This window comes from Arvicola amphibius, chromosome 9 (assembly GCF_903992535.2).
Source record: "Arvicola amphibius chromosome 9, mArvAmp1.2, whole genome shotgun sequence".
In the NCBI taxonomy this organism is placed as follows: domain Eukaryota; kingdom Metazoa; phylum Chordata; class Mammalia; order Rodentia; family Cricetidae; genus Arvicola; species Arvicola amphibius.
The window spans coordinates 119,424,878-119,440,912 of NC_052055.2; the positions used below are offsets into that span (position 1 = coordinate 119,424,878).

Here is a 16,035-nt window from a genome sequence, read left to right on the forward strand (position 1 = left end):
ACAGCCCATCATTGAAGGAATTGCTTCCTTGCGGCAGGAACATGGAGGAAGGACCTGAAGAAGAGACTACTTTGTGGCTTGCTTCCCCTGGTTTGTTCAGCTACCTTCCTTGTTCAGTCCGGGCCCACCTACCCAGGGATGGCACTACCCACAGTGCACTGGGCCCTCTGACACTAGCAAGCCATCAAGAAAAGTTCCATCCCCAGATGTGCTCGCAGGCCAATCGGATTGAGGCTATTCTTCAACGGAGATTTCTCTTCCCAGGTATGTCAAGTTGGCAAAAACCAAACAGCATACTTGGTCTGTTGGTTGATTGGTTGGCTGGAAGGCTGACACGGGAAGGTGCATGTGCACGTGTGTGTGTGTGTGTGTGTGTGTGTGTGTGTGTGTGTGTAGACCAAAGGTAAACCTAGAGTATCATTCCTCTGGATCCACCTCATTTTTGTTTTTGTTTTTGCTTGAGAGAGGCTGACCTGGATCTCGCTACATAAGGCTCCCCTGGCTGCCCAGTCAGCTACAGAGATCTGCCTGTTTCCATTCCACTATGCCTGGCATTTTACACGGGTTCTGAAGAGTAAACACAGGCATTTTTACTAGCAGAGCCAGTGTTTTACTGTACCAACTGAACCATCTCCCCACCAGCCTGCTTTCTAAAGAGGTAATAGCTCACTGTTGGGCATGGTGGCACACACCTATAATCACCTATAATCATTCTCAGGAGGCTGAGGATAGAGAGCAAGAGTTTGAAGCCAGGCAGGCTATGTATGTAGTTCTTAGCCAGGCTGGAATATGTAGGAAAGCCTAAGACTTGAGAAAGTGAGAGACATGAGAAAGGAAGAGAGAAAGGAAAGGAAGGAGGAAGGCAGGGATGGACAGTCTTTCCATACTGCCCAGGCTGGCCCCTAACTCCAGAGTTTAAATGATCCCACTGAGATGGGTTGATACTACATTAATGATCTACACATATAGCTTTTCCTAGGCACTTACTTGACCCAGCCTTAAAGGATGTCATAAGAGAGGTTAAGCCCAAGTGGAGGTAAACACAAGGAACTATTAAGAAAGCCAAGTTGGGGCTGGGAGCTGGAGAGATGGCTCAGAAGTTAAGAGCACTGGCTGATCTTCCAGAGGTTCTGAGTTCAATTCCCAGCACCTACATAGTGGCTCACAACCATCTATACTGAGATCTGGTGCCCTCTTCTGGACTGCAGGCATACATGCAGGCAGAACACTGCATACATAATAAATAAATAAATAAATAAATAAATAAATAAATAAATCTTTTTTAAAAAGTTGAGTGGGAGAACAGAAAACCCTCTACTAATGGCTTTGCTTGACAAATTATTTAAGTAAGCAACCGTCCTTTCAGCAATTATAACTCGACCCATATTGTAACCAAACTAATTTTTAAAAAACAAGTATCGTCATGGGACTCTTCCACACTTATGAGCATGAAGCTCGTATTCAACTTCTGTTTTTTTTTTTTTTTTTGAGACAGGGTTTCTCTGCAGCTTTAGAGCCTGTCCTGGAACTAGCTCTTGTAGACCAGGCTGGTCTCGAACTCACAGAGATCCGCCTGCCTCTGCCTCCCGAGTGCTGGGATTAAAGGCGTGCGCCACCACCGCCCGGCTGTATTCAACTTCTGAAGGGTCAGTGTGATCTCTTAGAAAGCAGAAGGTGAGCCGGGCGGTGGTGGCGCACGCCTTTAATCCCAGCACTCAGGAGGCAGAGGCAGGCGGATCTCTGTGAGTTCGAGACCAGCCTGGTCTACAAGAGCTAGATCCAGGACAGGCTCCAAAGCCGCAGAGAAACCCTGTCTCGAAAAACCAAAAAAAAAAAAAAAAAAAAAAAAAAGAAAGCAGAAGGTGAAAGAGGCCACACAGGCAGACGTGCATCGACATCCTAAGTGAAATAACAAGTTAGCACGCTTGCCTCTCCCTTCCTATGCTTCCATATGGAAGTCTTTCTTGGAGGAGAGTTTTTCTCTTCGCTTACAGCTTGGAGGATGGGGTACCACAAAGCCAGACTCCTCAGGGCCGTGGATTTCAAACTGTGTGGATGGGGCAGTCACATGAAGTACGTATGTGCACCTGTGTGCGTAGACGTCAATGCACACATGTGTGGGGTGTTTATGGAGGCCAGAGGGGAAGCTCGGAGGTTCCTCAGGTGCTGTCTACCTATTTTGTTTAAGAAGGGGTCTCCTGCAGTTCTGAAAGTCACCAGGTGGGCTGGGCCAGTTGGCCAATGAGACCCAGGGACTCACTTGTCTCTGCTTCCCTAGCGAGATTACAGGACGTGCCCTTGAGCCAGGCTGCTTGGTAGATTGGTGGTGGTGGTGGTGGTGGTGGTGGTGGTGGTGGTGGTGGTGGTGGTGGTGGTGGTGGTGGTCTTGTTTTATTTTTTTAACATGGGCTCTGGGGATCAACCTGAGGTCCTCTTACGTGTTCATATCACGCTAGCGTGATAGCAGAGAGAAAGCAGGAAGTACCTGCTCTGGCTTGATGCTTCCTTCAACATCCATGTTTCCTATTTCCTGGGTCCTAAGCAAAGTCTGACTTCGTCCGCGGAGGCCTTGAAGGTAGTACCTACCCATACAACCCCACATGGTGAGATATACCCCGGGAAAGCCAAATAGAAGGTGAGGCGCCTTGAATGAGACCTGGCCACAGCCTGAAGACTTTGAACATTTGGTCCCCAGGCGATGGTGCTGTCTGGGGAGGTTATGGAACCTTTCGAAGGTGCAGCCTTGCTGAAGGAAGTACGGCAGTGGGGAGCAGGTCTGGGGCTTCATAGCCTGACCCTACTTCCTGTTCTGTTTGCTTCCAGTATGTGGAGAAAAAACGTGACCAGCCAGCTTCCTGTTCCTGTCACCTCCCCGCTTGCCACCATTATGGACTCTATCCCTCTGGAGTGGCAAAGCCAAAGTAAATCTTTTCTTCTCTAAGTTGCTTTTGGTCTTGGCGTTTTTAAGACGGCGACAGAAAAGTAATAACACAGAGGGTTTGCACGCACAAGCTTCCTCTTCCACTCCCGTGCTAGCATGATGCCAAAGAGAAAGTCTTCCCGCAACAGGGCCCGCAAGCCCAAAAATCCAGCCGGCGACCATTAAGGCAGGCTCTCCGACCCTGCAGTCCGGTCCCGCTCACTCACATCACCTATCTGACCCTGAATGCCATGCGCAGGCCCCAAGGGTTGTGGCTGCACCTCCTGCAGAGGCGCGAGGATTCCAGTACAGAGGGAGCCAAAATGGCCTAGCAATTTTCAGGCAGGAAAACAAGGTGGCTCGCCCATCTGGTTTCCTCCGTAAACAAGTTCAGGAATAGTGGCTGGGACATGAGACCAACAGAGCAATCTTGTTTCTGAAAACCACACCCTATTTCCATCCAGTTGTTCATGATGGCGCCTCTTGTTTAATGCACACATCTCCTGCACGGAGAGTGATGGAGGAACACACCCAAGCTCCTGCACACAAGTACACAGCCCCAAATAAAAGGAAAAACAAAAACAAATGATGGCAAGACTTCAGCTTACCGATGGGCAATCCAAAATTAGTTCTTCCACGGTTACCATGTCCAGCCCAAGCCTCTCTGATAGAATTTCAAATATGTATTTGTATGAGGGATCAATTCTCATTTTCCGGCTTTCCCTTGCTTCTCTGAATCTTGCCTAAAAGAAGTGAAAACATGTATAAAAATGTTAAGTATGAAGAAAATGTAGCTCTCAGTAGGCAAAGGCAGGTGGATGTCTATGAGTTCGAAGCTAGCCTGTTCTACAAACGGCCAGGGCTGTTACACAGAGAAACCCTGTCTTGAAACACCAAAGAAAGAAAGAAAAATGTATTTCAAACCATGGAAAATCTCTGAGCTTTCACACCACAAGCCCTATCAGCAGCAAACCTGTCTCTCTTTGAGGGTCTCCTGGAGGTTTGGAATGCCACTCATACTTCGGCGGTACTTGGAGGACCGCCGGGAAGACTGAGAAAGCCCATCCGACAGCACTGACTGCACAGGCCTCGGGGCAAGCCTCGGTCGGACCCTGGTCTGACTGGACCCTGCATCGTCGGTCAGCGTTAGCTCCTCGTCTGAAGGAATCAGACTCCGGTAGTCAGTCACTGAAGGACCAGGGCCCTGAGCAGAGAGCGGCGTGGTGTCTGTGTCCGGGGAGGCCTCTCCTTCAGGAGCTGGCTGGGAGTCCCCTTCTGGAGGGGGCGGGGCCACGCCCTCCTCGGTAGGAGGCGGGGCCTCCTCCTCAGTAGGAGGTGGGACCACGCCCTCTGAGGGCGGGGCCTCCTCCTCGGGAGGAGGCTGGGCAGTGTCGCCCGGAGAGGGAGGGGGCGGAGCTTCCTCTTCCATCGGAGGAGGAGCCTCTTCGCTCTGAGGAGGTAGTTCTTCGTCACCTTCTTCAGACTCCATCTTTCAACGTGGAGATCTTCAACGTTAAAACCTAGAATTACAAAGTATTTTCACTGAGATTTGTGCAGATAACTTGACCATTAGGTGTTTTGATTTCTTCCAGTGATGGCTAATCTTGGTTGTCAATTTGATACCCTTTGCGTGGGAAGATGGAACCTCAAATGAGGAATTGCCTACATCAGATCGGTCTGTAGAACATTTTCCTAGTTGTTAATTGATAGTGGAGGGCCCCTGCCCACCCAAGGTGCTACCATCCCTAAGCTGGTGGGCCTGGGCTGTGAGCCTGGGTCCGGATAGTTCACCAGAAAGTTGGGAGCAAGCAAGAGAGCAAGTATGTAAGCAGCTTTGGCTCACGGTCCTCACCATGCTTTTGCTTAAATTCCTACCCTGACTTCCCTCAGTGGTGAACTGTGACCTGAAAACATAAAATAAACCCTTTCTTCTCCAAGTTCCTTTTGATCATGGTGCTTATCAGAGAGTAAACTTAGACACCTCCCTTAAAGCTTGACAGATAACAACAACAACAAAATCACCCACTTCTTTACCACGTTATCTGAACGAGCTGAGCTAAGATTGCAGGCCTAGGGAGAGGATTGTTTTTTAGCAACGGGTAACTTCACTGTTTTTTCAAGGTTAAGTGCTCACTTGAATTTGCTACGGTGTTAAGAAACTGACATCTTTGGGATAGTATTTTAAAAATGCTGTTATGAATTCTGTTGCTTTGTATAATGATTTTTTAAAATAACCAAGTAAAATAAATAAATTATAAGCCAGGGATGGTGGCACAAGACTGTAATCCCACCACCTGGGAGGTAGAGGCAGGTGGGTTAAGAGTTCAGGGTTACCCTTAGCTTCATAGTGAGTATGAGACCAGCCTGAACTCTATGAGACCCCATCACAAATATAAATATATCAGTAGGGACTGGGGGTGTGGCTCAGTGGTTACAGAGCTTTCTGTGAATAACAAAAGAGCTGGAGTTTGGGTCCCCAGAACGTTACTGTCAGGGGAAGGAATCTCTGGCTCAGTGGTTGTCTGTGCATACAGCTCCTGCCCAGGACCTAAATTCAGCTCCCACCATTCACACCAAGTGGTTTACAACCGCCTGCCATTCAGGAAATTCAGTGCTCTCTCCCGGCCTCCTTCAGCACCTGCACTCACAAGCTCATACACACAGACACATAATTAAAGACAAAATAATTTAAAATAAAATAACCAGGGGCTGGAGAGATGACTCGGCATTTAAAAGCACTGGCTGCTCTCCCAGAGGATAAGGGTTCAATGCCTAGCACCCATATGGCGACACACACTGTCTGCAGTTCGAGTCTCAGGGGATCTGAGAGACTTTTAACCTCCTCAGCACCAGTTTCAGAGGATCTGAAGCCCTCCTCCGGCCTCTGTGGGTACCCGGCATGCATATAGTGCACAGATACACATATAGACAAAACACCAACACTCATCAAATAAATTCACTAAAAGAAAGAGCAGAGAAGGGAAGGAAGGAAGGAAGAAGAAAGGGAAGGAGGGAAGAGGGAAGGAGGGAGGGAGGGAGGGAAGGAAGGAAAGAAAGAAGAAAGGAAGGACAAAAGACTGAGAGAGGCTGTCAAGCAGAGCAAGTTCCGGGTAAAAATGTTTTCCAATGAAGATGAGATGTGCGTGGATCTGCAGGACTGGAGATAACTGTGTTTTATACAGAAGGTGAATTCCGCGGGGGACACATGCAGGGAAGCCAGAAAAGCCACAGTTAGCTCAGCAGCCTTCGTGAATTCTGTGATGAAAAGTTAGGACTGCGGGAGAACAGTGATTAAGTTCAGGAATAGAAAACAAGCCCGGAGCCGGGCGGTGGTGGCGCACGCCTTTAATCCCAGCACTCGGGAGGCAGAGGCAGGCGGATCTCTGTGAGTTCGAGGCCAGCCTGGTCTACAAGAGCTAGTTCCAGGACAGGCTTTTAAAAAGCTACAGAGAAACCCTGTCTCGAAAAACCAAAAAAAAAAAAAAAAAAGAAAACAAGCCCGGAAGGGGAGATGGCTGTGTGTGTGTGTGCCCGAAACAGGTGCACATGTGTGCATATGCCTGAGGATGCGGGAAGAGGGTGCTGAACCATCTCCATGCTCCTAGCACCAGAGCTGGAGTTATAGGCTCCTGACGTCGGTGCTGGGAACAGAACTCAAGTCCTCAGCAAAAGCAGCAAGTACTCTTAGCTACTGAGGCATCTCGCCAGCCTCTGTTTTTTGTTCTCTGAGTCCCTTCCTCCTTCTGTCCCTCCCCCTCTGCCTTCCTTCCTTCCATCTTTTCTTCCTCCCTCCTTGCTTCTCTTCTTTCTCCTTCCCCGTCCCTCCTTGTTCTTTCCTTCATCTTCCCGCAACCACTTACTGCCAGGTGCTTCACTCCTAACCCCTAACTGTAATTTTAAAAAAAGGAACAGGCCAGGATGTGGAGTCAGATGCCCATCGAGGACGGATTGACAGGTAACAGCGACTCCACTGGGAATGGAGTTCCCACACCTCCCAGGTGGTAGCCGCCACACCGCCACTCCAAGCTTTGCTCTACCACTCACTCGCCTTGCTGCAAACTGGTGGGTGGCAGTCTGGAACCTTAGACCGGCAAAGCGGGTCCCCAACGCGGCAGCTCTAGTAGAGCAGCGCTCAGACTCCGCTGCCACCCAGGCTCAGCCGTTGAGAGTACAAGGGAGGTTAGAAGAAGGCCCCTCGCGCTGGCTCATGTAAGATGCGGCTCCCCGCGGGGTGCCTCGCTGTAGGGTGCTGCCAGGCAAGGGCTTGTCCATCACATAACTCACCCATGCAGTCCGAGAAGTGACTCCACGCTTAGGGGGCTCTGAGCACAGAGGGGTATGAACCTGGAGATGGTAACTGAGAGGTTGGGGACCCTGACCCTTTATAAAACACGGTGACCATGTGCCCGTAACTTGAGCGCGTTCTAAGGAAATCTTTGAGGGGAGCAGTGTTGGACTATGACTACGTAAATTGCTAGCAATGTTTTCGAAGAATTTTATATTTCCTGAAATTGCTTACTGTTACATTTGAAGAACTGAATTACTTCGCCGGATTAGTTTGCTCTGTGACTGACTGGCGATAGGCTGGGAAGACTGAAGAAAATGGATGTGATGGAGGGGTGGAGTTTGAGACCCCTGGGATAAAGACCACAGACTTAATCCAATTTGAATTAAGATTTTATTGTTTGTTGCTAGCAGGACAACGTCCTTAAAGCCGAATCTCAGGTGTGTTGTGTAGGAAGGGTACAAGGAAGATTTTTGTTTGTTTGTTTCTTCCTCCTCACCCCCCTCCAACTCCCCCACTCCACCGCATCTGGCTATGGGAAAGGGCTTTTAAAGACAAAAACCTCAAGAGGACCTTCAATATCCACACAAGCAAGCAAGCAAAATGCTGGTCTGTTCTGCCAAACTAAGTGGTCAAGGCAACCCAAAAGAATCTTTGGGTGTCTTCATAAGCAAGTTACAGAAGCCGGAGACACACACAGGGCAGTATCTTGAGCATATATGAGACCTCAAAGCCCACTTCCACAATGACACACTTCCTCCCAGTTTGTCATATCCTTTTTTTTTTTTTTTTTTTTTTTTTTTTTTTTTTTTTTTTTTTTTTTTGGTTTTTCGAGACAGGGTTTCTCTGCAGCTTTTTTAGAGCCTGTCCTGGAACTAGCTCTTGTAGACCAGGCTGGCCTCGAACTCACAGAGATCCGCCTGCCTCTGCCTCCCGAGTGCTGGGATTAAAGGCGTGCGCCACCACCGCCCGGCCTCATATCCTTTTTATAACCAAGCCGGTGCTTATGACTGTACATTTCTGGCTGAGGGTCACTGAGTCGGGCTGTTCTCGGCAGAAATGTGAGTCTAGAGCAAACACTTGAATACGGAGGCTTACCTCAAAATGGAGTCAACTTGATGGGATTTACAATCACTTAGTGAACAAGCCTCTGGCCAAGTCTGTGAGGCACTGTCTAGGTAATTAGGTTAACTGAAGCAGGAGACTCACTGCTCACTGCTACACATAGGCGACACCATTCCGTGGACTCAGGTCCTGGACCGAGGAACACGAGACCTGAGCTGATCATCAGCATGCGTGTCCACTTCCCACCTTCTGACACAACATGACCAGATGGCTCAAGCTTCTTCTGTAATCACATGACTGATGTGACCCCTGGGATTGCAAGCCAAAATAAACCCTTCCTGCCTTAGATTGCTTTTTTTTTTTTTTTTTTTTTTGGGTTAGGTTACTTTTTCTGGCCCCTTCCCCTTTGTAGGGGCAATTTTTTTAGAACTTTTCTAAAGCATCCTGGGAAGAATCATCTTAAAGGAGAGACCCAGTCCGCTAGGATTTATAAAGGAGAAAGTCACCTTATCTGTGACTATGCCATCGCCATCCATCTCATAAGTATTTATATAAAAATATTCTTCAAGTCCACAACAGAGGATCACTGTGCAGCCATCGCCCTTTGGGACACTCCGTTTCTATCTCTTTGTGGCGCTTGCTTTGCTTTGCTAAATAAACTGCTTCTGCGCTCTCTCTTGACTGAATTCTTTCCTCTGAGATAACAAGAGCCAAGAGAACTGTTGTAATAGATAACATCAATTTAAATAAGCCAGAGAGCATGGGCGGGAAGAGCTGCCAGGCAGCAAGATAGAAGAATGAGGCTTAGGGCGAGGCTGTCTTTCCGAGGGACACAGAGTATGTCCAACTACAAGACCTGACTTTGGGAGCCTGAGCTGCTCCCTTAGCTACCTCAGCAACACAACTAAGGTCCCAGCAAGCACTGCATGATGAAAGCCATGCTCACTTCCCAGGAGACAAAGACCAACTCATTTACTGCTCTTTATACAAGATGCTGAGCAGGTCATCTAGATTCCTAAACTGCCCATGACTGCCACCTGCTCCTGGTCCATAGTGTCCACTGAGACCATTGGTAGCAGAGATGCTGGTGAGCCCATGTGCCCATTCTGTCATTTACTGGATTCGGAGTCAGAAGCACCTCTCTCCTGGTGGAGTTTCCTTATCCTCTTTTGGCATGGATTAAGCTTCTGAGTGAGGTCTGGCTCCTTGCCATCTTTCCATGTCATAAACATGTCTTTATATTCTGACCTAGTTATGAAGCAAATTACAAAATAAAATTACTACAGAGTTTTAAATATATTCATATACACTAACTAGTAGTAATTCCTTTGGAAAATACGTTGTGAAGAAATAATAGTAGTGGCTGGATTGGTGGCTCAGCTGTTAGGAGTGAGAATGCAGAGGGTGGAGGTCAGATCCCGTCCTCAGATTAGTGTTTCTATGGAACTCCAGCTCTGGAGGATCCAAAGCCCTCTCTGGCCTCCAGAGTGCAGAGGGTGGAGGTCAGATCCCATCCTCAGATTAGTGTTTTTATGTAACTCCAGCTCTGGAGGATCCAAAGCCCTCTCTGGCCTCCAGAGTGCAGAGGGTGGAGGTCAGATCCCGTCCTCAGATTAGTGTTTCTATGTAACTAACTCCAGCTCTGGAGGATCCAAAGCCCTCTCTGGCCTCCAGAGTGCAAAGGGTGGAGGTCAGATCCCATCCTCAGATTAGTGTTTCTATGTAACTAACTCCAGCTCTGGAGGATCCAAAACCCTCTCTGGCCTCCAGAGTGCAGAGGGTGGAGGTCAGATCCCATCCTCAGATTAGTGTTTCTATGTAACTCCAGCTCTGGAGGATCCAAAGCCCTCTCTGGCCTCCAGAGGCACCTGCTCATTCCTACATAGAGACAGATGCAAACATACAATTAATAAAAATAAACCTTAAAAGAGAAATACTGCTAAACAGAGACAGAGCTTTTATTTGGAAGATACATGTTGCTATATTATGTTTGTAGGCCCAGGATTCAAACAATAGCTTCATTAGGTTTGGCAGGAAACTAGGTTCCTGGAAGACTGCCAATGAGAGCACTCCTGGGATGCCCAAGACACAGGAAAACTGTGGGTAAACAGGACTCTCCTGAGGCGTAAGAGAGTAAACACCATGTAGCATGTGATAGTATGTCACAAGTGACAAGTGAGTTGAGTATCAGCATTCACTGCTCTCCCTCTCTCCCCCCTCTCTCTGTTTCCCAACTAAATACATGATGTGACCAACTTCCTCAAACTTCCTCCATTATGACACATGTATATGTATAAGTCATTGAATGCCCCAGACCTTAGAATTCAATGTTTTAGAACATACAAGGGGGTGTATACAGAAAACATGTAGCCCAGTAGTACATGGAAATGACCTAACCAACATTTGCCATTTTCAGCAGCCATTTAGTAGCATATACTAATATAGCAAACAAAAGTACTGAACTGGTATCCAGAAGACCCTAAATTCAGGACTGGAATCATTCTGCTTAGCTACAGTTAACTAGATGACAAACCCCAACTGTGAAATCATGCTACTCTTGTGTGTGCTCATTTGAAAACCAAAACGGTCTAACTTGATTTGAGTTCCAAAACTCTAGAACTTCATGATGAGTTTGGCTTCAAGCTTCACCAAGTAGGCAAAATATTATGCTGCTGACAAAAATAAAAAGTCCAAACAAATTACTCAAAATGCTTAGATGTCACAGGGTAAAATGCATCAAAACTACACAGGTTATCAGTATCTGTTATTGGTATGGGAGGTCCTTCTGTCTATGTGTTGCTTTTATTGGTTAATAAATAAAGAATTGCTTTGAGCCTATGGCAGGGAAGAACAGAACTAGGTGGGGAAAACTAGGCTGAATGCTGGGAGAAAGACGGGCGGAGTCAGAGAGAAGCCATGGAGCCACCACCAGAGACAGACGCGCTAAAACTTTGCTGGTAGGCTATGACCTTGTGGTGATGCACAAATTAATGGAGATGGGTTAAATTAATATGTAAGAGATTAGCCAATAAGAAGCTAGCGCTAATGGGCCAAGCAGTTATTTAATTAATACAGTCTCTGTGTGGTCATTTCAGGTATAAGCTAGCCAGGTGGCTGGGAACCAATAAGCAGCCTCCCACTACATGCTATGCTGTCATTGTCCTAACATAACAACATGATCTTACTGTGCGATAATAATTTAAGTAACCAAACATTTTGGTTTATATATGTAATTATTTTTTAAGGATTTATTTTCACCAGGTGATGGTGGCACACACCTTTGATCTCAGCACTCAGGAGGCAGAGTCAGGTGGATCTCTGTGAGTTTGAGGCCAGCCTGGTTTAGAGAGTGAGTTCCAGGACAGCCAGGGCTACACAGAAAAACCCTTTCTCAGAAAAAATATAAAAGTAACAGATACACGTCTCTGAGAGTGGGTTGAATTGTTTCCCCTGAAGAATGTGATGTTATTTGGCAATAGAGTCTTAACAGACTTGGTTAAGTGTTGTGGGATAATCGTTTTGTACACTGTGAAGATTTGTCTCTGCCAGGGCATCTTCTGACTGGTTTACTAAAGAGCTGGGGAATCAGGTGTCCAAGGTTTTCCTCAGCTATACAAGCTCCAGACCACTCTGGTATACATGACACTTTATCTCAAAAACTAGGGGGAGTGGTGAGCTCTTTGGAAGTTAATGGAATTCATAGTTTCTTAAATAGGGACCATCTCTAAATTGCTCCTCCCCTATAATCCCTATATGTCCTCTGCTTGTACATGTAGTACTTACATTTTTAGTTTTTTAAAGGTGTCATACATTAACCTATATAGAGAAATAATGAATAATACAATAACTATTCATCTGCCTAATGCGTACCTTAAATTGAAGCACAGTCGACTCTTAAATTCCCTGGAGATCTCCTACTCTTGTCTTTCTCGTCCTCCACTTAGAGCAAAGGGAGGAGGCAAAAGCACCTTGTCCTAAGTGCTGCCATTTTAACTTCAGACTCCATATTAACAGTAAGGCAAAGCAAAAGTTCAGGTTCCCAAGCCTTAGGGGAACTGGGAACCTTCCAATGGCTGATCAACCTCCTCCTTCAACAACAGAAATGATCTGTTACTGCCCCTTAGTTCTCTAGAATGTTATGGCTGTTTCTAACAACAGAAAGAACAAATGAATCTGATTGGTTGGTTGAAAGGCTTCCATTCCATGCTGGCTGACAATGAGGGAACACTTAAGGAAAGCTTCTGTTCCCTGGATCCTGATGGGGGGAAAATGTAACTGTAACCTGACACAGGTGTGTTTATGGTTTTCCGCTTATAAACCCCTGCTTCTGCCCCTGCTCTGGGCTGCCAGGAAAAGCAAGGCTCCTGAGCCCTTGTCGTGCAGCCCTGATTGATCGGTAACCCTGCTGATGTGGTGATTTAATAAAGACTTTGAACCCATAGTGTTGTCTCTTCCCTTCCTCATGGTGCACAACGGACATGGGTATAACACCTTAACTCTCTTTGTAGACCAGGCTGCCCTCAAACTCACAGAAATCTGCCTGCTTCTGCCTCCCGAGTGCTGGGACTAAAGGTGTGCACCACCACTCTTCAAGATCCTGTCCTTGAATTTGAACCTGCTTATTTCCAGGAGCTTCCAGAATCCATAACTAGATTGTGTTTGGCTATAAATAATATACTGTCTTGTTTTGCATATTTTAAATCTTTTAAAAATTATATTGTATTATGTGTTTTTCTATCAATTATACTAATGTTGTAGAATATTATTTTAAGGTATGTTATATTTGTTTATGCAGTGGAACATTAGTTTTAGTGATGCAAAAATGTCTTGCATCCTTTTCTGTTACTTTTGTTAACTCTGTGAAGCTGTCTTACTTTGCCTGTTTAAAACACCCGATAGGTCTAATAAAAAGCTGAATGGTCAGTAGCTAGGCAGGAGAAAGGATATGTGGGACTATCATAGTCACAGAGGCAGAGAGAATAAAAAGGAGGAGAAATCTGAGAAGACAGATGGAGGAGCAAGAAAAGAAGGGTCTCACACACAGACACGAAATAAGAAGGAAAGAAATAGAGAAAGGTAAAAGCCCAGAGGCAAAAGGTAGATGGGATAATTTTAAGTTAAAGAAAGCTAGCTAGAGATAAGCCAACCTAAGGCTGGGCATTTATAAGTAATAATAAACCTCTGTGTGATTTATTTGGGAGCTGGGTGGCAGGTCCCCCAAAGTGCAAAGAAGAAAGAGCCAAAAGAGTAAAACAACCATAACACACTAATATTACTTCTTGTGTGCGTGTGTATGTATGTGGTGTTTCATATGTGTGTGGTATGTTTGTGTGTTTCATATGTTTGTTAGTGCGGGTGTCAGCACATTTGCCTGCAGATGGAAAAGGCAGCAATGGATGTCCGGTGTCTGTCCTCGGTCCTCTCCACCTTTTATGTTTTTTGGAGAAGGTGTATCTCACTAAACTTGAAACTCATAGATTTGCCCAGGCTGACCAGCCAACAAGCGCAGGAATCTGCCTGTCTCTCTGAGATGATGTGCACGTGTCACAGAACCCAGCTTTTTACATAGATTTGGGGATCCAAACTCAGGTCCTCAGGCCAACTGAGGCTGCCTCGGCTCATTTATTTCATTTGTGAGGTTTATCCACTTTGGAATATGTCTTTCTGGCTGATTTTGTTTCACTTATATATCATATTCCAGTCTATTAAAATGATAACCTATCTAGTTTCCTGTTGTTGAACAAGTAACTCTTGCCATTTTCCCTCATTCCAACCATGTTTCTTCTACTTGTCACATGGAGTATAAGTATAATAATCTTTGTCTAGGATCGATATTTAATAGTGCATCCTGGGGTTGTGCTACCTTCAGCTTCACTAAATGCTGACCAATAGTCTCCCCACATGTTTCTAACAATTTATGTTTCTACCAGCCAATGCCTGTTAATTCCAGTGTTACACCTTCCACAGTCGGACAACGCTGGCGGCCTTTTAACTTTTAAAAAGTTAGCCTGAGGGCATGGAAAGGGCCAGAGGTGATTTTCACCCTATTTCTTCTCTCCGGCTGCTTTTTATTGTTTTGTATTTTCTCACTGGTTTGTAAGAATTTTGACATTCTGCATACAGGACCTATGCTGGCCTTAGGTGTGTATGGCCCATACCTTCTTCGCCCAATATCAGGTTGTCTTCGTCCTTTTCTATACTGTTTCTTTCTTTACATTTTGTAACATTAGAGATATCAGTTCCTGTCACATTTCTCTCCATAGTATTGTTCATGTGGTAGCAAGGGAGGGGTTGCGGGGGTGGGGGAGCTAAGACAAGACTCCCCAAGAATTAAAGTTGCCTTTTTAAAAAAAATATTTATTTATTTATTTATTATGTATACAATATTCTGTCTGTGTGTATGCCTGCAGGCCAGAAGAGGGCACCAGACCTCATTACAGATGGTTGTGAGCCACCATGTGGTTGCTGGGAATTGAACTCAGGACCTTTGGAAGAGCAGGCAATGCTCGTAACCTCTGAGCCATCTCTCCAGCACCCCCCTTTTAAAGATTTTTTTTTTTTTGTCTCTGTGAAGCCCAGGTTGACCTTGAACTTGAACTCACTCTGCAGTCCACACTGGCTTTGAACTCCTGATCCTCCTACCTCTATTGGGATTGCTTATGTGAATCAGCACACCTGACCAATCACCCAATCACACAGTTTAAAAGATAATTTGAGATGTGACATCCCATTCCTTCTGTTTTTTTTTCTTTTTTTTGGTTTTTCGAGACAGGGTTTCCCTGTAGTTTCTAGAGCCTGTCCTGGAACTAGCTCTTGTAGACCAGGCTGGCTTCGAACTCAGAGATCCGCCTGCCTCTGCCTCCTGAGTGCTGGGATTAAAGGCATGCGCCACCACCGCCCGGTGCATCCCATTCCTTCTGTATATACCCTTACCCTGTGTGTAGAAGTGAGTCGTTAAAATCCCATCCAAATTTAGGTGCTTTGTCTGTACTGCATAGTCAAACCATGAATTACATCTCATTCAATTCTCAACAAATTCCAAATTCTTTTTGTTGTTGTTGTTTTTTGAGACAGGGTTTCTCTGAAGCTTTGGAGCCTGTCCTGGAACTAGCTCTTGTATACCCGGGCTGGCCTCGAACTCAGAGATCTGCCTGCCTCTGCCTCCCTAGTGCTGAGATTAAAAGCGTGCACCACCACTGCCAGGCTAAATTCCAAATTTTATAAGGAGGCTCTGTGAAGATCAGTTACTAACCCAAACTCCTGGGGTCAATAGTGAAAGCAATGCTTAAACGTAGTTGCTCTGTTGTGGTATCTCAGCAGCTATTGGCTGAAGGAGCGGAAGGAGCTCCCACAACATTGCTCTTTTAAAAATAATAAATAAATAAATGGAATTGTTTTCAGTTATCCTGGCTGATCCAACTGAGAGAATAAACTTCAGACTCTTGCACAATTAAAAAAAAAAAAAAGACTAACACCCAGTTCAAACTCTCATTATTCTAAAAGCAATAACTTCCACCAGGCTGCAATTTTATACGACGTTGTCACCCTGAGGGATGGGTGGTTATTCAATTTTTGCAATTAAATACAAACAAAATCAGGTCACTGAGTAACACCCAAGGCGCGGATGGAGTGTCACAAGATGTTTTTAAAGAGTTGCCGCCATGGCCCGCAATGGCATCCTGGGAATTGTAGTTTCGCCACACTAAACTTGGGTCACTGGGATCCAATCAGCAGAAAGCCAACAACCGTGTGCACCACGATTGGC

The 16,035-nt window shown here is 45.9% G+C and overlaps 1 protein-coding gene across 1 annotated transcript in view; it reads right to left on the reverse strand.

The window, feature by feature from the left end:
- Dnah8 (dynein axonemal heavy chain 8) overlaps positions 1 to 4,209 on the reverse strand; it is a 225,044-nt gene extending 220,835 nt beyond the window's left edge. The window contains exons 1-2 of the mRNA XM_038342351.1: positions 3,894 to 4,209; positions 3,529 to 3,663 (exon numbers count right to left, since the gene is read on the reverse strand). Of these exons, the coding sequence (XP_038198279.1) occupies positions 3,529 to 3,663; positions 3,894 to 3,938 (180 nt within the window). The 5' untranslated portion in view covers positions 3,939 to 4,209. The remainder of the gene's footprint in view (positions 1 to 3,528; positions 3,664 to 3,893) is intronic.
- Positions 4,210 to 16,035: the final 11,826 nt, after the last annotated feature.